This window comes from Vespa mandarinia, chromosome 7, assembly GCF_050613455.1.
Source record: "Vespa mandarinia isolate Hongniang chromosome 7, ASM5061345v1, whole genome shotgun sequence".
NCBI lineage: Eukaryota > Metazoa > Arthropoda > Insecta > Hymenoptera > Vespidae > Vespa > Vespa mandarinia.
This window is the reverse complement of record NC_140816.1, coordinates 1,877,858-1,900,912: the sequence shown is the minus strand read 5'-3', so window position 1 is coordinate 1,900,912 and position 23,055 is coordinate 1,877,858. Positions and strand designations below refer to the sequence as shown.

The 23,055-nt window shown below is 27.0% G+C and overlaps 7 protein-coding genes across 8 annotated transcripts in view; 3 read left to right on the top strand and 4 right to left on the bottom strand.

Annotated features, from left to right (window-relative positions):
- Positions 1 to 1,186, bottom strand: part of LOC118440299 (uncharacterized) — a 272,562-nt gene extending 271,376 nt beyond the window's left edge. Inside the window, exons 1-2 of the mRNA XM_035863130.2 lie at positions 1,068 to 1,186; positions 783 to 855 (exon numbers count right to left, since the gene is read on the bottom strand). The gene's annotated coding sequence lies outside the window, so the exon portion shown is untranslated. The remainder of the gene's footprint in view (positions 1 to 782; positions 856 to 1,067) is intronic.
- Positions 1,187 to 2,492: 1,306 nt separating this feature from the next.
- LOC118440301 (putative rRNA-processing protein EBP2 homolog) lies at positions 2,493 to 3,987 on the bottom strand. The gene is made up of 3 exons (XM_035863138.2): positions 3,716 to 3,987; positions 3,547 to 3,633; positions 2,493 to 3,449 (listed from the first exon to the last, which is right to left on the bottom strand). The coding sequence occupies exons 1-3, from the start codon at positions 3,764 to 3,766 to the stop codon at positions 2,646 to 2,648; spliced, it is 942 nt and encodes a 313-aa protein (XP_035719031.1). The 5' UTR covers positions 3,767 to 3,987; the 3' UTR covers positions 2,493 to 2,645.
- A 546-nt stretch (positions 3,988 to 4,533) lies between these two features.
- On the top strand, positions 4,534 to 7,129 carry LOC118440300 (uncharacterized). The gene is made up of 5 exons (XM_035863136.2): positions 4,534 to 4,694; positions 5,292 to 5,389; positions 5,468 to 5,672; positions 5,739 to 6,218; positions 6,296 to 7,129. Exons 1-5 carry the CDS (start codon positions 4,619 to 4,621, stop codon positions 6,418 to 6,420), a joined length of 984 nt encoding a protein of 327 aa, XP_035719029.1. The 5' UTR covers positions 4,534 to 4,618; the 3' UTR covers positions 6,421 to 7,129.
- Positions 7,130 to 10,027: 2,898 nt separating this feature from the next.
- LOC118440418 (ribosome biogenesis protein BRX1 homolog) lies at positions 10,028 to 11,619 on the top strand. The gene is made up of 4 exons (XM_035863398.2): positions 10,028 to 10,154; positions 10,265 to 10,541; positions 10,629 to 10,984; positions 11,101 to 11,619. The coding sequence occupies exons 1-4, from the start codon at positions 10,050 to 10,052 to the stop codon at positions 11,425 to 11,427; spliced, it is 1,065 nt and encodes a 354-aa protein (XP_035719291.1). The 5' UTR covers positions 10,028 to 10,049; the 3' UTR covers positions 11,428 to 11,619.
- Positions 11,620 to 11,988: 369 nt separating this feature from the next.
- On the bottom strand, positions 11,989 to 16,710 carry Ctl1 (choline transporter-like protein 1). Its single transcript, XM_035863397.2, has 12 exons — positions 15,638 to 16,710; positions 15,221 to 15,366; positions 14,745 to 15,139; positions 14,581 to 14,670; positions 14,371 to 14,510; positions 14,101 to 14,287; positions 13,881 to 14,012; positions 13,654 to 13,798; positions 13,397 to 13,537; positions 13,169 to 13,328; positions 12,876 to 13,097; positions 11,989 to 12,791 (listed from the first exon to the last, which is right to left on the bottom strand). The coding sequence occupies exons 1-12, from the start codon at positions 15,749 to 15,751 to the stop codon at positions 12,639 to 12,641; spliced, it is 2,025 nt and encodes a 674-aa protein (XP_035719290.2). The 5' UTR covers positions 15,752 to 16,710; the 3' UTR covers positions 11,989 to 12,638.
- Hakai (E3 ubiquitin-protein ligase Hakai) lies at positions 16,141 to 18,392 on the top strand. The gene is made up of 5 exons (XM_035863392.2): positions 16,141 to 16,289; positions 16,529 to 16,632; positions 16,705 to 17,016; positions 17,206 to 17,394; positions 17,472 to 18,392. Exons 2-5 carry the CDS (start codon positions 16,531 to 16,533, stop codon positions 18,150 to 18,152), a joined length of 1,284 nt encoding a protein of 427 aa, XP_035719285.2. The 5' UTR covers positions 16,141 to 16,289; positions 16,529 to 16,530; the 3' UTR covers positions 18,153 to 18,392.
- Positions 18,393 to 18,584: 192 nt separating this feature from the next.
- LOC118440473 (transmembrane protein 115) lies at positions 18,585 to 22,602 on the bottom strand. 2 transcript variants are annotated; one of them, XM_035863568.2, is made up of 4 exons: positions 21,992 to 22,551; positions 21,646 to 21,901; positions 21,395 to 21,571; positions 18,585 to 21,258 (listed from the first exon to the last, which is right to left on the bottom strand). In XM_035863568.2, the coding sequence occupies exons 1-4, from the start codon at positions 22,440 to 22,442 to the stop codon at positions 21,054 to 21,056; spliced, it is 1,089 nt and encodes a 362-aa protein (XP_035719461.1). In that variant the 5' UTR covers positions 22,443 to 22,551; the 3' UTR covers positions 18,585 to 21,053. The 2 variants fall into 2 exon arrangements, with proteins under 2 accessions (XP_035719461.1, XP_085514286.1); XM_085658160.1 differs by having other exon boundaries at positions 18,600 to 19,206; positions 21,992 to 22,602.
- Between the last annotated feature and the right edge of the window lie 453 nt (positions 22,603 to 23,055).

Below are 23,055 nucleotides of genomic sequence, written 5' to 3'. Positions count from 1 at the left end.
GATTTAAATACAATAACCTCGGGCTATTGCAAAAAAATATTGCAGTAGCTCGTATCGAGCAGAATATGAGAGATAGAGATAGAGAGAGAGAGAGAGAGAGAGAGAGAGAGAGAGAGAGAGAGAGAGAGAGAGAAAAGAGAGAGAGAGAGAGAGAGAGAGAGAAAAGAGAGAGAGAGAGAGAGAGAGAGAAGAGAGAGAGAGAGAGAGAGAAGAGAGAGAGAGAGAGAGAGAGAGAAGAGAGAGAGAGAGAGTGAGTGAGTGAGGTTAGGTAGGAGGATGGATGAAGAGGAACAATTTTACTGTACGGCCCGATTGAGTGTGGAGTTTCGATGTACTATACGAAACCCATGTATCCTCGTAACAATCACATGGTACTATTCCATATATATATATGTATGTATATATGTACGTATATATATATATATATATATATATATATATGTATATATACATTTTGCATATTATAGATTCCCTATCGACAATTTCGGTTTTTTATACAGGCAAGCATATTTTTTTCCCCTTTATACAACGACTGAAATCCTTGAATTACAGTGGAATTAAACGAAAGAGAAGTCAAACTCGTGCTAGAAAAACTTTTCGCAAATGTGACGCAAACTTTATATCATGTAGTAATATATAAAAAGTAATATACAAACTTTATATCACGTAGTAATATACTCGTAGTAATATACAAAAAGAATTTTGCTTTCGCATTATATATATATATATATATATATATATATATATATATATATATATATATCTGATATCTGTGTACTTACGTAAATTGTCCCAGACGAGAGTTAGCGCAATCCTTATTTATTCTTCCTTTTCTTTTTATCTCGAACGTTCACACTGTAGAATATTTCACTTAATAAAAATAAATAATATAATAATAACAATAATAATAATAATAGTAATAAAAATAATGTACGTATGTTAACGAAATTTTGAACTCAATCAAATAGCCGGAAGACACGTAGCACAAATTCGGTTGGAAATTTTGGAAATTTCAATAATTCGATGCTATTTTAGCTTAATAGCTCTAGCGGTATTGCGGTATTCACCAGTGGTAATAATTGCGGTAGAAATTTCCTCTTCCGGTCACTTTTTACTTCAACGATGGCGACGTTACTATCTTCTCGAGTCTTTACTCGATCGATTTACCACATCGATGTATTACACAAAAAGGTTTTAACATTTTCCAACACTTGTATATATAAGAACTGTAGATAGATTAAATTTTGCGAACGCGTTTCTATCGTTGCACTTACAATAGCATCAAACGTCGAACGTTTTTATTGCGATTCACGAAATCCGCCATATTTGCAAACAGTCTGACGAACATCTTCGAAAATTGACCGTTATGAATTATGTAAATAATGTTACATAACATATCAGAATTAGTTCATTGGTAGACAGGAGATACAAAAAGATAAAAAAAAAAAAGATTCGCACAAATGATATGTTTTCAATTTAATTTCATATTCGAGTTATAATTCTCGATTTATACTTATGTACCCCGATAATATGAAGCAGCTTATCATGGTTATAGAAAACGTACTCACAGAACTCAGAAAACTTTAGTTTGAATGCACGCTTTAAAATTTTTTTTCAAATAATCCCACAAATAAAAATCCAATGAAAATCAATTTGGAGAACGTGCAGGCCAACTAATAAATCCTGAATGATCTCTATTCATTCCTTAATAAATTTTTCATTTAGAACATTTTTTACTATTCAAGATTAACTATTCGAACATTAACGAAGTTATCACTATCATACTTTTTTTTAATTGAACTTCTATCTGGTAGTTGTTCGTGTAATTAATTGGAATATTTTCTCCTCTATAAAATGTCTATTAATATAATAGAAACGTCTTGTTTCTAATCCGTTGCATACGGCGAATCGACTTACGAACACAATACGTTATTCCAATATCCTTGAAATGAACTTATTATCGATTTTATTGATTGACGATCGAACCGAAGTTGAAGCCTCTCTGACGATAAAAATATAATTAGCGACTTATTCGTCTTAATTCATGCATTTCCACATTCCTACGATGAAATTATTTCACGATAATATCTAAATTAAACAGTCTGAAACGACAGAGCATTAAGTAATATAAAATATTACGATAATGACAAAATACTCGAACACGACTACACGGATATCGTTGCTAAACTGCGTATTCATAAAATTTCCTTTTCGCGCCAGAATTGAATAATCTTACAACGCCGCTATTGGTTATTAAAAGAATGCCATTCGCGTTATGTGATTGGTTAAAATTAATCCAAATATTAACATTTATTTTTATTGGATTAATAAAAAAAGGGCAATATAACTTATCAATTTTTTAAAACAAAAAATTGTTTAAAATCCACATCTATTAATCGCTTAAATATAGCAACAGTAATAATTGATAAACGAAATATATTTATTCGATTGAATGACTGCAAACGATCGACACAAAAGTAAATAGCTCAGGATTATAATACGGTTATTTATTTTGTACAAAGAGTTTAATTATCATGTATATATATATAATTAAAAATAATAATTTTTCTTTTTTTTTTTTTTTCTATTATTTTATGTATCGTACATCATCATTCTTGAAAATAAGAATTAAGATTTAAACAATTTTATTTTTTCCTAGCTTTCATCTGTATTCTACGATTTTTACCAGGCCTTTGCTGTTTTGTCTTTCCACCTTTACCCTTACGTCCCTGACCTGGTTTTTGTGGTTTTCGGTATTCAGAAACATCCGCTGAACTAGATTTGGTATTCCTCTTACTATCACGCTTTTTACCACCATAACCATATTTAGCATTTTTCATGTTAATCTTAGCTTGAACCTTTGGATCTAACTTTCTATTACCTGACTTATATTGTGGTTTTTTCTTATCTTCTAAAAAGTCCAAATCTTGTCTTATACCTTTACGATATTTTTTTACTTCTTCTAACATTTTTCTTTTTTCCGCATGTTTCTTCAAAGTTGCTTCTACTTGCATCTGTTTGCTTATTTTCCTCTGCTGTCTCATCTGTCTTACTTTCTCTGATCTTTGCGCGATAATTTTCTTTTTCATCAGATTTTCTCTAATTTTTTGCATATGCTTATCAGTTTTAGCCATTTCTGCAAAATAATCATCTGGTCTAATAGTTGGGATACCAAGTTTCTTTATTCTTGCTATGGCATCAACAACAGCACCTTGTGCTTGCCGATGAAACATTGTTTCTCTACGAAAGTCATTTAAAACAGGATCTTCCGACGGATCAAATTGAGGTAATTTTTTATTTCCTTGTAATTGTTTGGCACGTCTTACTTCTTGTTCTTGCATTTGAAGCGCTAACTCTGGAGCTAGTGGTGCTAAAGCATTGACCATATCCAACCTCTCTATCCAGGGCAAATTTAATTTTATTTCTTCTAATTTCTTTTTCATTACAATCTAAACATTTCAAATTTGCATTAAAAATTGGTATGTTTGTGTTAAATATTTATTACGACTGAAACTCAATTTTTTTTAATATCAACTTTTTACTTACAACATTATTCTTGTGTTCTCTCTTGTTTGTTTCAATGATAGCATTGAGACCAGGTTTTAATAAGCCCGATGCAAGAGCTTCTTGTAACTATACATGTGAAAAGAAAAAGAAAGGTTATGTTTATCAAAAATGATTTTGCTGATAGAAAAGTTAAATATGATATTCTTACCTCCTCGTCCGAAGAATTTACTTCAGAATCAGATTCAGATGTAATCGCCATTGTAATTCACACTTAACTTATTTTATTTCAGAAATTATAAAATAATTCAAACTGACAATATATAAATTCAATGTGCGTTTTTACATTAATGTGCTTTGTTCTGATCAAAATGGTGGTGCTCTCTAGTGGGAACAATTAGAAAGTCTACAGAATAGACAATAAATTTTTTCTTTTTACTAAATATTTATTAGCTTTTAAAAGAGTTTTAAAAGCGAAAGAAAAATACTGAAACGTAGTAACATGCTGAATACATAATTTAAAAATGTACTATTTCTATTCTCTGGATCACAATGCAATATGAATGTAACATTCATTTTATGCTTGTGAATTATTACTTTGATTGTGTAAATTATTCTAATAATTATTACTACATGTTATATATATATATATATATATATATATATATATATATATACATATATGTATCTATTATTTATAGATATATTATAAATCTTTAGAGAAAGATTCACTTATGTTATATAAGTTCTCATATCAGTCTTGATAAAAAACTGATAACCTATATAATAATGTCAAGAATTTAAAGAGTTATGAATCTCATATTTTACTGACTAGAATTAGTTTTATTTGTCGAAGTGAATTCACTTTGGAGATAAAAAAATAAAATAAAAAAGATTCAAAGTAACTAGTTACTTAGCAAGTTGAATCTGAACATATCCTTCGTCGTATTGGCGTAGAATGGATGCATAGAAACCGTTTCACCAATCAGAAGAAACGTTTAATTTTAAAATGAGTATGCAGGATGCGCAGAAAGCCAATCTAACACATATCTGACGTATCTTATGTTCGATGGCAGGATTTTTTATCACAGCTGGCTGACGAGGTCGAAACATCATGACGGATAATCATACGGATCCAATGTCACGTTTATTGAAACTCGCAAATAAAGTCAATTGCTTTTATCTGTCAGGTAAGTCAAATTGAACTATAATTTTTTTCTTTTGTTCGAATATCGCCTTCTAAGATGTGTAATAATATAGGACGCGCTGTTTTTCATACTGTCCGCCAAGATATTGATTTCAAGTGTTGCGTATTTATCTTTGTACTTTCGTTCAAGTAAAGAAATATACTGGATGATCTTAAGATTAATTTATTATAGTTTCATGCACTTTGAATAACATTATCATTCTTCTACTTTAAATCTGTTATTAATATTATATTGTATATTGTTAATTTTTTATTATAAATATTTACTGGTATAAGGTTACATCAATAAATTTAGAAATAATGCTTTAAGATATGTTATATAAAGATGTTACTATCTATAATGTTATGATTTTACTTTGGATTGTATGTATATACCATTATTATATGATATACTATTTAAATTATTTTTGTAATAATATCTTGAGGTTCAGTGACTTGAAATATAGTTTATTGATAGTCCATGCAGTTATTTTTCAGCTTTTGAAATATATTTAAACAAAAAACACTTCAAATATTAATTTTTATGGTGTACTTATAAAAATATATAAGATTTTTATTAAATATAATCAAAACTGTTTAGGGTTCCATGCAGGTGAATGCAGAGCCTTTGTCGTTGATGGACAGCAAGTAGGTCTTGTAAGGCCAGATGTAATGAAAGAGTTATTAAATCATCCACAAGTAAATAATTTTGCCCTTTGCTATTATATATAGAAGGAGATATTTTATTCTCAATATTAATATTTTTATAAATTTAAGGTATTTCAAGTACATCCGGAATATGTACAATTAAATCCTGCATTTCGGGATTATGCAGAAAGAAGTGCTCGTGTGGAAGAAGTATTACGAAAGTGGAAGGCAGATGAAAAGTTTATTACATTACATGGTTGGAGAGAAGAATATTATGAAGTTCGTGCTCAGTTTAATACACAACCTTTATTTAAAATGGATCGATCTGCAACATGTAAGTATATTAATTTATAATATAAAATAAGATATTCTACTTTGATCTTATTTTTAATATATACAGGTCTATTTGGAATTCGTAAATATGGTGTTGATATAAATGGATATGTTATGGATCCTATAAAAGGATTGTCAATATGGTTACAAAAGCGTAGTCCTAATAAGCAAACATGGCCAGGATATTGGGATAATATGGTCAGTGGTGGATTAAGTGTTGGTTTTGGTATTAATGAAACTGCTATAAAAGAAGCCGGAGAAGAAGCCAGTATCCCTAATAATCTTATTGAAAAATTAAAAAGTGTTGGATGTGTTTCATTATTCTTCGAAAGTGAAAGAGGATTGTTTCCCAATACAGAATTTGTTTTTGATCTTGAATTACCACCAGATTTTGTCCCAAGTAACAGTGATGGAGAAGTAGAGACTTTTGAATTGCTTCCAGTAAATGAATGTTTAGAAAGGATAGCTTCTACAAATTTTAAAACTACATCAGTACCAGTTGTACTTGACTTTTTAATTAGACATGGATACATCACTGCAGAGAATGGTAAGATTTTAATGATAGAATTAAGAAAAAAGAAAACTAGTGATATCTTTTCAAATATACTAATATTACTGTTGCAGAGCCTAATTTCATACAAATTATGGAACTCCTTCATGTTCCACTGCAAACCATGTACAATCATCCTTTAAAAAGATGTAAAATTACTGCCAATGGAGAAGCAACTGAAGCTCTAGGAAAAGTTTAGGTTTAATTAGATAATTATTTTTCTGCATGATTAAAGTTGCTAAGCAACTAAATTTTTGGTTTAATTTGGATTGGCTTTTTAGTTTGAATGCATAATCATGTTCTTCTTTTAAACAATCAAAAATATGTATTTACCAATTATATTTATTTCATATTTTAACTTTATATTATTTGCCTTCAGTATGATAATTTAATTTCGTTTTCAAAAAGTTATATGTTAATGTGTACTTTTTAGGTTGAACATAGACTAAAAATATTTTAAAGAATTAATGAAAATGTTAGAAAATTAAATTTAACTAGCAATACGATTTTTATAAAATATGTTAACAAATAATGGTTTCCTTTATTCTAATTGGAATTGCATATGATATGTAGAATTTTGCTATTTTAAATGTTTTTATTTTCATAGAAACCATTAAAATTAAAATATATAAAATTTCAATTTGTTCAATAATTGATCGCCCACAAATTAATATATTTTATCAATTTTCTATGCTATTTATCATAATATCTTAATAATCATTTTTATTAATTTTAACATAATCATAAAATTGACGTCCCTATGTTGAAACCGAAATGTTATCGACACAGCATTCCAATGAACAAATTTAACATTTAAGTTTTAAATAATAGAAATTTCAATCCTTTTCCAAATTTAAACTATTTTCTGTTCAAAAAATAAATCCATGCATAATGCCATCGCAGAAAAATCCTAATACTCCATCTAGAATTAAGATGAAATCCATTCACAGTATTATGAAAGTGAATGTACAATATAGCATTTTTATATGTCAGAACTTCGAAGGCAGTTCATGTGCAAATATGTGTTCTATATCCGGACTTTACTATTAATAAAAAATGAATAGATTTAGCATTTTCATCTAACTTTTTTCAGAAAGGGAACAAAAATATTTGTATTATTTACCATAGATAGTTTAGATAGATTTTTAATTGAACACCAAGTACTGCTGAAATTCTGATCGAATTTATATTAGCAAAGAATTATTGACTGTATAAATGGAAAGCACAATTCTATAGTATATTATTTTCTTGTATTAATTAAAAATAAAGATATTCGTTTACAAAAACGCGAAAATAATTTTCAAGCAAAGATAATGCGCTGGAATGTATTAGATAATACATTTGTATGTCTTCTTAGCACACAGTTTTTTTTCAATCATTTACTCTGTTATAATTTTTAATAATATTTAAAAATTTAATACAGTCTCACAACATTGTGATTAAAATTAACTGTTATAATAAAGCATTTATATATGTAAAAACATTTTTTTTATGAACTAAGCATTCAAAAACTTTTTAAATAGACAACTAGTCACATTTTTTTATTGTATTATCATTTAAATCATTTGCTAAATGCAAAAAGAATATATAATCTTTATATTAAGTAACCATTTACATCTTCATATATCATTGTTTTTGTGATAGATATAAATAAGGTTGGACATATTTTGCAGTGCATGAATTACCAAGATCAACGAAGATATGTAATAAATTAAATATACTCTTAATGCATAATAGTCGATTCATAATAGTTTCTTACTATTGCAAATTTTCTCAAACATGGAATATCAAGTAAAGAATAACAGATTTGTTTCATTGCTTTTCATTGTTTCATGTGAGGCAGGACAATATTTTTACTTATAAATATGTTTCAAAATATATCTATTATAATAGGAATTAGGTGCTTTATATAAATACTTGAAGTTTTGATTGATTTGCATTAAATAGATATAGAGAATATAATGTCTATAGTAACAAAATAATGATCGCTTGTAATCTTTAAGTATTATGTGATATTTGAGATGATTAAACAGTGAATCCATATTATTCCATTTACTTTTTAAAATATTATTTATATATAATTATGTATCTAGATATATATATATATATATATATATATATATATATATATATATGTATATATTGATATACTTAGTTTTTGTAATAAGTTTTTTTTTTAAATACTTATACAACTAATTTTTAATTTATAAATATTATGGTTGTTAGGAATAAATGATAAATATAAAGAAGAAATTAAAAAAATGTTAATGTGAAAGTAATATTTATATGTTGCTTTATTGGAATACTACTTATATATTTCCTTTATAAAATATTTTGTACTTAATTAAGTATATTAGTAACATTAATACAATATAAAGAAATACAAAAATATTCTATTATTTGATTTTATATAATTTGTATAATTGTTTATATATATGCACGAAATAGGTTTATGTATTTTTAAGTGTGTGAATTACACGATGCAAAATTATAATAAGACTACAATAGTTGCTGTATAATTCATACTTATATATATATATCCAACATGTATACTTTATACAAAATATGTTGATCATGTGATATGCATATATATATATATATGTATTACATGTATATATATATACATGTTTATATTCATATATATATGTAAATATATATATGTATATATATATGTATATATATATATGTATATATATATATGTATTACATGTATATATATATACATGTTTATATTCATATATATATGTAAATATATATATGTATATATATATGTATATATATATATGTATTACATGTATATATATATACATGTTTATATTCATATATATATGTAAATATATATATATGTATATATATACATTCATATATATATATACATGTTTATATTCATATATATATGTATATATATATGAATATATATATGTATATATATACATTCATATATATGTACATGTTTATATTCATATATATATGTATATATATATGTATATATATATATACATTCATATATATATATACACATTCATATATATATATACACATTCATATATATATATATTCATATATATATATATATATATATATATTCATATATATATATATATATATACTCATATATATATATATATATATATATATATAAAGCAACTATTGAATCATGAATTGTTTATAAATCGATTCATTAGCGAAAAAATGTATTTATAATAAGCAAAGTTCACGACATTATTCCACAATTTGTTATTAGTCTGTAATGATGACGTTACCGTTTAATGTGAATATCCTTTCTTATCATATATTTTATACCCAGCTATATATATATATATATATATAAAGTGATAACGATAACGAACTAACAAATATTAAAATTAATCGACGTATTACTTACATATACAATATACACGTATTATTAAACACGTGTGATAATAAAATAAAGGTTTGTAATTTTAAGCGCGGTGCGTTTTTCGTAAGACTGGATACAGTTATGACTGTTTATGAGTGTCATCATTGGATTTCACGCTTGATTTGTACTTTCATTGTATGAACATGAAACAAGTCCTTTCGCATGAATAAAACGATGAAAGTTCAAAACATTCTATTTTATGATTATACTATTTTTAAAGCAATATATGTATATAATCGATTCAATTTAAACATTTTTATCATTGATTTTATTTTAACTAAAGAGCATGCGTAAGAAATACGCCATGTCTCGTGTTCTGCCGGAAACACATGTAGTAACGTGCAACAGTCGCGTTCGTTTCGTTTTTTGTCCCGTCGTCTATCACAATTAGGTTTTTCTTTTACAGTATTATTAACTTTTTGTAAATAATGACAAAGAAGAGGAAACAATTAGAAAATGAAGAAACTACAGAAACAACAGAAACAAATTTACCACCGATAAAAAGAATGTCAGACGAACCTCCACCGAAAAAGGTTAGTAAATAACCTCACTATTGGAAATTATATATACCGCAATAATTGAAATGAGAAATTATATTTAAGGAAAAGTTATAAGTAAATCTTTTAAATGTATTAATTGTTAGATAAAATGGATAAACAAGCAGCGTATATTAGTGTTTTCAACCAGGGGTATTGGTCATATTCATCGTCATCTTATGGAAGATATAAAGACTCTTATGCCACATCATCGACCTGAAAGTAAAATGGAACGTTCCAAAGATTTGCAGGTTGTTAATGAAATGTGTCAAATGAAGAATTGCAATAAATGTATACTTTTTGAAGGTCGAAGAAAAAGGGATCTTTACGTTTGGTTTTCTAATATATCTGCAGGACCTTGTGCTAAATTTTTAGTTGAAAATAGTATGTAATATATTACTGCAATGTGAAAAGTATCCATTTATATTATAGATGTATTTAAAGTTATCTTTTAAATTATTTTTATTATAGTTTATACCATGGGCGAATTAAAGATGACAGGAAATTGTTTAAGAGGATCTCGCCCGTTACTTTCATTTGATGAAAATTTCAATACAAAACCACATTACAATCTTTTGAAAGAGTTATTCATTCAAATATTTGGTGTTCCATATCATCATCCGAAAAGTCAACCATTCTTTGATCATGTTTACACATTTACTGTATTAGATAATAGAATATGGTTTAGAAACTTTCAAATTCTCACTGAAGATGGAGGATTAGCAGAAATTGGACCTAGATTTGTTTTAAATCCAGTTAAAATATTTGTTAATAGTTTTGGTGGAGAAACATTATGGGATAATCCTCTTTATGTTTCACCTGCTAAGGTAATATTAATAATGTTAAATAGAATAAAATCAAATTAATAATAAATTAATCTTAATAATAAATTAATAATAATTATATAATAAAATAAATTAATCTATTTATTTTATAATTATAGTATCGACAATTATTAAATAAGAAAGCTGCTGGTAAATATGTGAATAGATTGGAGCAAAAGATGGTACAGCAAGCTAATAAACCAAAAGAAAGTTATGCTTTAAATCCTGTGGATGAAATATTTAAAGGTGATCCAATTGAAAAGGCTTTAGAATTACAAAGTAAGGATAAAGAAGAAGAAGAAATAGAAAAAATGGAAAGTCCAAAAAGGATTATAATGAGAAAAAGAAATAAGTCTCCAAGTAAACAATTAAATAAACCATTAAATAAAAAAGTCAAAAAGAAAAGACTTACAAACAAGAAAGTAAAAAAAAATATCAAACACTGATTAAACATTTTATACTTGTGTGATTATATCTTTGTTACATAATAATAAAATTCACATATATTGTTCTTAAAATTTTTTACAGTTGTTATATATTTGTACCTTATATTATCATATGATTTTGGTGCATGTTAATAAATTTATAGCAGGTAGCATAATAAGTACACTTCTCAGCAATAATTAAATTATTAAATGCAAATGTAAAAGTCTTAATATAAAAGTCTTAATTAAAAATAATACTTAGAAAGACATCAAAATGTCACAAGTTATCTTAGATACAAATGATAGTGTAATAGAAAATATGTATAACGTATAACATTCTGTATACTTAGATATAGTTAATTCGTATATATGCTAGTAACATTGCAATTAAATGTGCGTTAAAGATATATTTAATATTTATAGTTTGTAAGGAACTAATAGTTCAAGATACTACTAACTAAAGATAAAATATATATGAATTACATGATACACCTTGCATAAAAGGTATAAGTTTATACATAAATTCATATTAAATATATCATTAAGTTCGATTCCAACGTTACTGACAATAATTACAATTCTTTTTGTATAAATTTAATGGCACTTATGTAAATCATATTTTAGCAGCCATATAAGCATTATAGGTACATAATATATCTCTTTAAAACATAGATTAATTTTACCATAAAAATAAATTTAAAAAAAAAATCTCATTCTAATATATATAATCTTTATAAATGCATATTCCTTATGAAGTTCATATTAGTCACAAATCTAAAGCCTCATTTTATATTAATAAAACTGTCTGCAAACTAAAAGTTGTATACCTATCTTATAAAAATCTGCTATCTATATAACATCATGTATAACTATAGTGTCGTTGTATAGATAAAAAATCTCATATTAGGCATATAATGCATCTCAAAAATATTTCTCTTGATTGATTCTGATTTATATAAATCATAAATTTTACTTTACATTCATATTATTTAAAAATTATATATCTAATATATTATTTAAAATTCTATTATTAATCTATATTGCATAAGGCATATTTGTAATTGAAGTTATCACTATAAACAATATGTAGTTTTCATAAAATAAAAAAAATACTGAAATGAATAACTATATATTGTTACAAAAATGATAATAGAAAAAATATATCTGAAAGACATTTGAATAAGCTATGGAAGAATTGCAATATAAATTAATACTAATATTCAAATGTGTGTTTATGTATTCATTGGTGATAATTCATGAGATTGCTGACCATTTGTATTAACATCTGATCCAATGTGTGCTAATGGAGACTGACGCCATTTTCCATTTTCTCCACCTAAATTTCTATCTTCACATATACATAAAAATAAAGTATCTATAACAGTCTGAAAATAAAAAAAAAATATCGAATAAGATTATGGCTGAGAAAACAATACATTATTTATAACAAGTAGTAAAAATTTATATACCTCGTATAATGAAATAATGCAATGTGCAATAAAAAATGCAAAAATACAAGTAATAAAAATTGGTGCCGCATAAAAATGCAATCGTGGATCATGCCTCATGAAGAGTAATCCAACACTTCCTGTAGCAGCTGTGACAAAACATTTTCCTAAGAATAATATAAAATCTCCTATACCATTAATTACAGCTACTTGTAGAGCATTATCAACAATTGTTTTGAAAGCCTATAACAAATTTATATTTTTAAAAGGTAATCAATATATATTTCCAATAATGACAGTAATATTGGACTTACAATTCTAGCAGCATTGCAAAAATTTGTTCCTTCAATGGCAACAACTGTATATGCATTATGGTTCATATACCTGATAAACTTTTCTAAACAATAAAAACAACAAATACAACACTTCAGACCACATTGTGCACATGGAGAAGTTTCTTTGTTTTTCTCAAATCTATAGTGAAATTAAGACTTAATTAATATGAATGATTTTGCAATAAATTTAATTAATTTTTTACTTACTTCTTGTGCAAATATGTCAAAATAAGACGAGGTAATTTAAAAAGAGTTATTAAGAATGATCCACAAGCAACCGAACCCAAATGATAACTAATCAAGTTTCCAATAGCTGAACATACTGGTGATAAGCTTGCATCCTTATCTCTGAAATATATTATTACATCTAAATTATATACATTAATTATATATATATATATATATATATATTAATTATGTATACATATATATATATGCTTTTATTTAATTACAATAAACATTACCTGAAATACCAATGTGCAACTGCACCAGCTATTACCATATCTTGACAAGCAATTATAAATTCTGATGTCCATATCAAACCTATTATATAAACCCACCACATATATTTTACCCAAGTTGCATCAACGTATTCAACGAGCGTAAATGCTAAAACATATTCATAGGTTAAAGAAAAAATCGTATTTATCACTTGTTATAATTATAGTATAAACAATTGGAAATACATTACTTTTAAATTTATGTATAGAAATGCTTAGTTTTTCTTCTTGTATAAAAATATTTTTTTCTCCAAGAGAACTTAAATTCAGAGGATCAAATATATGATTTTTATACATTTGAACTGATTTTGTACCTGGATAATCTGAAATTAATTTTTATTCAATTTAAAACAAGTTAAAGGTAAATGTTAAGAAACATTTTTTGTCACAACAGGGAATAAGTATACTTACTAGCTGTAGCAAGACATAAGATGACTGTAACCCAAAAAGCAAAGAATAGAATTAAAGCAGTAAAGGTTAATAATGGTTGGAAAAATAAACCAGGTAGTTCTCCTAAACATTTTGCACTTTCCCTAAATAATGCTGTCATAAAACTAATACGTTTACGTAAAACAAAAACAAGTAACAACAGTATAATCTACAAAATACAAATATTGTTAAATTAATTTATTTGTATTAATTAAGTATATGTGATAAGAAGAATAAATAAATTATACTTACTGTTATTATTGTTGCGATAATAGAAAATATTAAAAAAGCTCTTTCATTTCTAACTGATTCTTCTAAAAGTTGATTTGGATCTGTTTTATCTAATGTTCTTTTTATTCCTATATATGTCCACCATAATAATCCTGTTCCAGCTGTATAACAATTTTATGTGTAATTTAACCTATAATTATTAATTTATAGTAAAATATTTATTTTACTCACCTACTGATGCAATGCTGACAAGGATCATTACTATCCAAGTTACAATACTTGCCAACAAATGAAAGATGGCAATCATGAAAAGGGACAGTACTAGACAATATTTCTGTATTAATTTTAAAACATATTAAATTATGTAATCGTGGAGCAAAATGTAATGTACTTACCAAAAGCTAAAAAGGATAATGCTAAGATTTCTCTCCAAGTTTTATATAGATCACCTAATATTTGTTCAATCACATCCCATGAATTAATGAGACCATATAAGTTAGAAATAATTGTTTCCCCTACATCTTGAACAGCCTTCGGAATGCAACGATTAAGTATTGGAATGCTATTGTAAACAGGTAGTTCAGGACAAGATCCTGTCTTATTGTGCTTATTAATTCCAGTACTACAAGCACTAAAATCATTTCCTGGTTTATCATGGCATAACTGAGAACCTGTTTCTTTATAAAATTGACATATATCGTTCATAGTTATCATAGTTCTATCAGGACATTTTTTGACACAAATTTTTAAAGACTGTGATACATTTTTTACGTCAAGGAAAAATAAATATCTGTAAAAAGTATAATCAAAATTAATTAAAAAATAATATTAGTAAACACCAATGAAAAAAAATATGATCATATAAACTAACGGTTTATCACTAGTATCTTGTCCAAAAAGCTCCATGCTCCCAAATTTTGGATTATTTTTCATACCGCATGTATTACCAAAGCTATCATATCCATTTATGAGACGTAATGGATTACCATATACCAATGCAAAAGCTGCTATTAAAATCTATAAATTATAATAATATATGAAGCATATATATATATATATATATATATATATATATATATATATTTATATAATAGAACATAAAATTGTAAATGTAAATATATTTGTATGACTCTATGTTATTTATGTTAATATCCATTACAGCTTTAAAAATAGTTTGATTTTTTAAAAAAATCGATAAATTAAAATCTCAAATTGGTAAATTATAACCTCATGACATTGGTCATAATTAATTTGAAATAGTGTATAAAAACAAACATTATTACTATACCATAAGAAACCAAAATGCTATAAAAAAACACATCCAGAAAATATCCGTGCATCCCCGTACGCGAGTTGGTTGCGGTCTTTGTTCCTCTTCATCATTTCCATCGCAACACGACATTCCTTTTTCTTAAAGTATTATTAAATCTAAATTCTAAATAACTGTGCAATAATCGGAGCGTCTTACTAATATAACTTATATGGATGCCCCACACACACTATCAAATTATTCATGAACACATTTTAAGCTCTTAGGAGCGGGAAAAGAACAAGTATGGCATTGATTGTCCATGAAATAATATGTATTATCATCATATTTATTTGTTATATTTACATCTTTATTTATGAGTAATAATATAACAATTAATAATGATATATTTATAAAGAAATTTTTTTTAAGATAATTAATTAGTAGGAACAAATTAATTGTAAAACACAACATAAAAAAATGCTAGTAGTGCATAAGATACTAGTAGAATATATACATATCTGCTTTCACACACAAATATAGTATCGTTTCCATGGAAACGGTAAGAGTACGTCACATGGATCAACTCATTGAAGAACGTAGCAGTGTATTATATATGAGATGACGGAATGTAATGAAAAAAATAACGTACTGAATATAAATATTTTGTAGAAGAAAATACGTTTCTATTGTAAGCATTATCTGTTTATAAATATATCTGTTTGATCCTAGTAATTGTAATTGTTTGCATTGTCGTCTTATTTATTCTTTACAATTTATATTGTATATTTAACATTTCGTCACATAACCTTTATCCTGAAGTATTATTGTAGAACCGACGATAAATCATTTAATGATTATCTATTTAGTTCTAGGAGTATTATACGTGTTATTTTGTATTAATTTCTTGACACTTAATATTAATTTCAGTGATGGAGGAAGATGGCGGTAAAAGAATGAGAGGCAGAGCTCGAGGTAGAGCCCGTGGTCGTGCTCGTGGCAGGACTAGAGGAAGAACAAAGAAACAAGTTAAAGTAAATAAGTAAATTCAAGTTTTAAGAAATTATTTTTATATTAAGATTTTATAAAAAAGTATGTATGTATAGGTAATTGAAAGCGATGAAGAAGATACACCCCAACAAACAGAAGAAACTCCAGCAGAAGTTACAACTGGTGAACCAGAAGAACATGAACCGCCACCATTGCAGCAAGCTCCTTTGGAGCAACAATTCGATTTGGAAGCGGATATATCACAACTGGAAGCACCAACTTTTACAACCATTAATAGAGGACCTCCTGAACCAATGTTACGTTTAAGATGGGACCATCGTGTTAATCTCATTGGTGAAAAAGTTCTTAATCCTATGATACATTGTTGCGACAAGTGTCTGAAACCTATTCTTATTTATGGACGTATGGTGAGATATGACAATATTATGAACATAATTTATGAAAGATGCATATATATACATAATATACAATATATATACATATATATATATGTATATATTCTATTATATATATATATATATATATATATATATATATATATATATATATATATAATAGAAGGTAAAGAATATTCTGTATTTATTATATTATTATAGATACCTTGTAAACATGTATTTTGTTTATCTTGTGCCAAACGAGAAGATAAAGTTTGCCCACGTTGTATGGAAAAAGTTTCTAGAGTAGAACAAACAGGTTTGGGTACTGTATTCATGTGTACTCATGGGGGAACAAGGTATGGAAATGCTGGTTGTAGAAGAACATATCTTAGTCAACGAGATTTGCAGGTACTTTATATTTTTATATAATTTAATTTAATGATCAAGAAAAAGAATAATTTTGATCATTTTACTATTTTTGTTAGGCACATATTAATCATCGACATATATCTGCTCCTCCACAACCGGTTCAGGGAATGCAAGTTGAACCTCCCCAATACGTGCATTCTAAATCAGATATCGAATCACAATTGTCTAAAGTGTCTTCTGTTTCAATGCAGAATACACGAATAAAGTCAGTGCAATCTCACATGGTGCAACCCATTATGGGAAATGATCCAAGAGTGAACTCAATGGTGAACCAACAATCTGTGGAACATAGGCAGCAACATAGACCTCAAACAATCATATCTATGCAAAATTATCCACAAAATTCTGCACCACCTCCTCCAAGTAATGGACCTATGCGAACTAATCTCATAACTGTACCTATTCAAGATACTACTATGACGACACATGAAATTCATTCACAACAAGGTCATCATTATTATCCTCCTCCACCTCCACAAGTGAATTATGGAACATACAATGTTCCACCACCTGTTTCACAGACACAGCAATATTATCCACAAGCTCAACATCCAACACAAGTATCTTATGTGCCACAACCTCCATCTCAGCAGCAATATGTATCTTCCGCTCCAACTTCAATAAGGCCATCCCCTACAGGATATATACAAGATTCACAATATGGTCCACCACCACCACAACAACCACCACCACCACAACCTCAGTGGTCACAACATCAGCAACAATTTTATAGATAAGAATTAATGATACTATTTAGTGATCATTGTGAAAACTGCATTAAGGTGTTGTGATAAAACTAACATGGATAATATACAGCGAATTGTATAAACTTATTGCCAATGTGAATTTCATTGGCTTTTAGGAAAAAATAATCTTGAAATATTTTATACTTTTTAAGAGTATATATAATATAACCATGATATAAAGCTACTAAAATTATGGCTCTATAGCAATAAAAAAATGTTTTAATTATACAAATAATTTGTTTTAATACCTGCTACTATATTTTTCATGATGAAATATTTTATTACATCATAAAAATCATTTTTCGTTTAATATGTTTTACTATTTAAGTATTGATGCAAACTTTACAACGTACACGTGATATAGCAATAATTTTATAAACAAAAGGAAAATTTTTTCGTTTTTTAAAAAATAAATTTTTCTTAACATGATTCTATAAATACATGCACATATATAAGTAGAATTCAAAGTATGAAACTGATTTTTTTGTTTTTAGACTTTAATATTGATAGGACTTTAACTGTTATAACTTATGTACAAAACTAACTATATATAACATGTATATATATAATGTGTAATAATGATTATTACATTATTTTCTTAAAATATACCCAACGACTTTAACAAATGTTCATTCATACTTCTAATTTTAGCCTTTCATATTTCAACAGTAGCTATACCTTCAATAATAAATATTAATTGACTAAAGAGTTTTTAAAATAGAATTACTTAAAAAATGTGTTGTGAAAATTAAGTGAAAGGCTAAGATTATAACAAACATTCATACATTGACAGAATGTTTTCACATCATACATAAAAATAGTTTTGAACCATATTCTATCACACAATCGTATGTATAACCACTGCTTCTTTTCAATGTCTTGTTCCCATCTCATTACATGTCGTATTTTATGTATTTACAACTCATTCGATTTATTTACATCAGTCCATCAAGATAGTTTTTCCCTTTTTTTAAATTACATAATGACTGTTCTATCTTCATAATCTGTTTATTTTTTGTGTATTTTTTTAGAGTAGTTACTTTATCTGTAATAATCATTGCAGTATTAGCTGCATTTGATATTAAGCAATATAGAAGTCCCTCATTTCACTTCAACATACAAAGATTTGGAATGTATGTAATACATGCATGTGCAATAACATATTAATATGATGATTGTGAATCTAATAATAATCAAATTTACTTGATATCTCAAATATTAATTTTTCAAGATTTTCATTATCGAAATATGAAATTCAACATAGATTCTACCATCAAAGATAATTGTTGCAAAAAAGATTCTAATGATATTATATCAGTGAAGAGATAATATAAAAAAGAAACTATCATAATATACTTATGCATGTTAATTTGATCACAAGTATTTATATAGTGTGTCTCAATTAAGTTGAATATCAAAATTATTTCTACCACTATAGAAAGTAAGAAAAAATGATTAAGAAGAGTTTATGGGTCTAGGACGTGCATCTGGTGATAACAAAAAATATCCTTCCAAAATCATTTTGAATGCCATTTCAAGATCATTGTCGTTTTTTTTTTATATTAACCAATTCTTGTGAATTTTTTTTTTTACTTAAGATCATTCAATTCATCTAAATGTCACATTATAAAAAAACAGATATTAATATGCAAACTATATAAACTTTTATTAATTATTTTTTCTTAATTTCAATAGCAGCAGAAATAATTTAGATATTTAACTTAATTGAGACATCCTATGTATCATGAATGAGCTGTAAATTATATAAGATATTATTTACTCGAAAACTATGCTACTGATTTCAATGTGTATATGTTCTTTGTATTGCCAGTCTAATTTATTGAAAATATTTTCTCAATTGTGGTAGTAAAAAGTTTACTATTTAAAAAATTTGTATTTTTCTTTATGTCTGAAGGTGTACCTAATGGGAATGTCCGACTGTTGTACTGGAAGCCATTTTTCATTTTCATCATTTATCAACCTTCCAGTGGTTTTCTATTAAACTTTAGACGGAACAGCATTATAAAGCTACGAGGTTATTTCCTCGCAAAACATTTAAATTATTGTATTATTTATCAACAGTCGCTGATTATGTAAATAGATTCCATAATCTTTAGCAACGAAGATCATGGTTTCTGTTGGAAAACAGCATCACAAGTTTCACAGAGATATATCTAATACTTCCTATTTCTTAAGAATCTTCTAAAGATCATTATGTTTTAATATATATAATATGGCATTATATCTAACAACATTATATATACTTCAAGTTTTATTGATCTCTATCAAATATATAATTTGTTATATATATATTGTTTAAATGTAAAAATTAAAGAATATTGTTATTAACATATTTTCTTGTAATGATAATTATTCGGTCATTTTTTTCGTATTGTTAAACTCAAAAAAATATTAATTCTTTTTTATAATATAGTTGCTATTTTCATTTTTTATCTTTATGATAAGTAGAAGTAAATACTGTTTTTTTTTTTAAATAACATGAAATGAATTAATGATTTTCCTAAATTAATTTATACGAATATTTGAAAATATTTATAGGCTTTTCCTATGAAGTTATATTACATGTGTTGCACTTGATAATATTTTACAATGTAAAAATAAAATGTTTACGATATTATGTTTCATAATGTATGCTTTATGTGTATGTGTATAACTTTTCCATTGTTTTGAATGACTCTGTTTCATAATATGACCAAATATAGAAACAGTTGCATTATATACATAAATATATAAATATATTTTTAACGAAAAATACATATATAGAATTCCGTATATTGCCATATTATAAAACCCATTTTTAGGAACATTTTCTTTAGAAGCTTCTTAATGTATTTACACATAAACCTATTGAAATCAGTCTGCATCAAGTAATCACGTATTAGTAGAAGGATGATTGTGTATATTGACATTAACTTGTGGAATAAGAGGAGATGCAAGTGGTTTGGGTGTAGAAGATTCTGGAATTGGTATAGAAATCGCAGGTGGTATAGGAGAATGTTTTTTAGTTCGATCTTGTTGCCATGGTTTTGTATGATCTTTGCTTAATCTTTCGCTCAGTGCTTTAAGTGCTATTTGTCTGAAAAGTGATAAAAGTTTTAATATTTTGATTAACAAATAAGTATATTTATTTGAAATAGAGAGTAGACTTCTGTTATCTTTCAGCATTTTATCTTTTTCAGTTTTTATATGACATAATTAAGCTGTATACAAACCTGCGTCTTTCACTATCATGAGGATCAATTCCAGGAAGATTAATTACCAAGCCAGGTGGTGCATTTGACATATCAAATCTTCTAACTACTTTTCTACAAAGTCCAATGCGTACAAAGAAACCATGTACAGTATTACTTACTACTGCTATTGGAGGTTGTAATACATTTGGAAAAAAACTGTAATAGATTATTATCATAATATTGACAGAACAGAAGTTAATATAATGATAAATTTTATTTTAAATGATCACCTTGCAAATGTAAAATTATCAGCCATATCTCCTCTAGTTCCATTATTATGTCTTTGATAAAATCTAAGATAAGTCCAGGAAACTAATAATCCACTTAGAAACATAGTTGGATGTGTACCTTCCAATAATCCTACTAACCAAAGCGTTAGTCCAACTATCCAAACCATTAAAGGTATATTCCTATTAGTAATTTTTCCAATTGGTGTCTTTATTAAAATATGATCTGGCATAATCTGTTTTACTGCAACCGCGACACCTGAAAGATATATGTATAACTGAGGTACAATTGCTCTTGTATACTTATTTTTCCATATTTTTTTATCCTCTAATACTAATTCTCAAATACCTGCGATATATCCTGTCAGGCCATGAATATGTATGTCAAATAATAAATCAGTATCATTGGTGCACATGTAAAGAAATAAATAAAACAGTGCTGAAAATACGGCTACTCCAAAGTTAACAACCGCAAAAAAGGTCATCATTTCCATAGCACCCCAAAGAGGTTCTATCAATTTCCCACAAAGACCAACAGTCACAACGTCAGCACATACTTCCCAAAAGTGTATTTCAAGAAAACAAAAAGTGAAGGCCGTCCAGATCCAAAAGGCTGGTGGTATCAAATAACCTGGTGTCACGCTAAGAACGCGTACTGCTTCTGAGGAGAAAGAAAGGCAGTACGAAAACAGAACTACGATGCATATGAACTTTACGCTGGTACTGGTATTTCCTAAAAGGGCCGCGAATTGTTGTTTTAAATAAGGGATATTCCTAGCGAGGCCCTTTATCGCTGCCATTTCTTTCCAAATAGTCCCTTAACCTCTTTGAATCACAGAGCCACTCGCGCTATCACCTGACGTTCGCCGCGAATGCGCATATACGTAACTGTGTTCACGCGCAGAACGCGCGGAACATGATTCGTTTAAAAGGCTTCTCTCTTATGCTTTTGTAAGGATTTATGTCACGAATTCTCATTGTTACTATTTTTATTTGATTTTAATGATCAAGAGCTCATTTGAAAGATAAAGGTTTTCTCTATGAGATTATCTGTTCGGATTTATGAAAAATGTTATTTTCTTTGCCAAAGTTATATATAAAAACGAGTAATTTTTAAGCTTTTACAAGTAAAAGCCTGGTTTAAATGTTCTGACGTATGACGAAGATATGATCGTTATCAAGTCTTAACTATGACCTTGTTAACTTAAGAACAATATGGCAAGATAAAGAAAGGATAAAGAATAGTAATGCGTCGTAAATATATCTGTGAGCTTCTTTTAAAAAATACTATTATTAATTTATTGTTATAATGAATTGTTTTAGTCAGATACAAAAAAAGTAATGTACGTAACATCAATCGAGTATGAGAAGTCTATCTAGAAATCACATGTTTTGTTTCTCTTACAAAATATT

Coding starts and splice junctions, on each gene's coding strand:
- LOC118440301 (XM_035863138.2), bottom strand. CDS start 3,766: ATGGCGATTACATCTGAATCTGATTCTGAAGTAAATTCTTCGGACGAG. Junction 3,634..3,715: donor TAAATTCTTCGGACGAGGAG/GTAAGAATATCA, acceptor TCACATGTATAG/TTACAAGAAGCTCTTGCATC. Junction 3,450..3,546: donor GAGAACACAAGAATAATGTT/GTAAGTAAAAAG, acceptor TGAAATGTTTAG/ATTGTAATGAAAAAGAAATT.
- LOC118440473 (XM_035863568.2), bottom strand. CDS start 22,442: ATGGCAGCGATAAAGGGCCTCGCTAGGAATATCCCTTATTTAAAACAA. Junction 21,902..21,991: donor CCTGACAGGATATATCGCAG/GTATTTGAGAAT, acceptor TATATCTTTCAG/GTGTCGCGGTTGCAGTAAAA. Junction 21,259..21,394: donor CATGATAGTGAAAGACGCAG/GTTTGTATACAG, acceptor ATCACTTTTCAG/ACAAATAGCACTTAAAGCAC.
- LOC118440418 (XM_035863398.2), top strand. CDS start 10,050: ATGACAAAGAAGAGGAAACAATTAGAAAATGAAGAAACTACAGAAACA. Junction 10,542..10,628: donor TAAATTTTTAGTTGAAAATA/GTATGTAATATA, acceptor TTTTTATTATAG/TTTATACCATGGGCGAATTA. Junction 10,985..11,100: donor TTTATGTTTCACCTGCTAAG/GTAATATTAATA, acceptor TTATAATTATAG/TATCGACAATTATTAAATAA.
- LOC118440300 (XM_035863136.2), top strand. CDS start 4,619: ATGACGGATAATCATACGGATCCAATGTCACGTTTATTGAAACTCGCA. Junction 5,673..5,738: donor AATGGATCGATCTGCAACAT/GTAAGTATATTA, acceptor TAATATATACAG/GTCTATTTGGAATTCGTAAA. Junction 6,219..6,295: donor ATACATCACTGCAGAGAATG/GTAAGATTTTAA, acceptor TTACTGTTGCAG/AGCCTAATTTCATACAAATT.
- Ctl1 (XM_035863397.2), bottom strand. CDS start 15,751: ATGTCGTGTTGCGATGGAAATGATGAAGAGGAACAAAGACCGCAACCA. Junction 14,671..14,744: donor ATTATCCTTTTTAGCTTTTG/GTAAGTACATTA, acceptor AATATTGTCTAG/TACTGTCCCTTTTCATGATT. Junction 14,288..14,370: donor TTATCGCAACAATAATAACA/GTAAGTATAATT, acceptor TGTATTTTGTAG/ATTATACTGTTGTTACTTGT.
- Hakai (XM_035863392.2), top strand. CDS start 16,531: ATGGAGGAAGATGGCGGTAAAAGAATGAGAGGCAGAGCTCGAGGTAGA. Junction 16,633..16,704: donor GAACAAAGAAACAAGTTAAA/GTAAATAAGTAA, acceptor ATGTATGTATAG/GTAATTGAAAGCGATGAAGA. Junction 17,017..17,205: donor TTCTTATTTATGGACGTATG/GTGAGATATGAC, acceptor ATATTATTATAG/ATACCTTGTAAACATGTATT.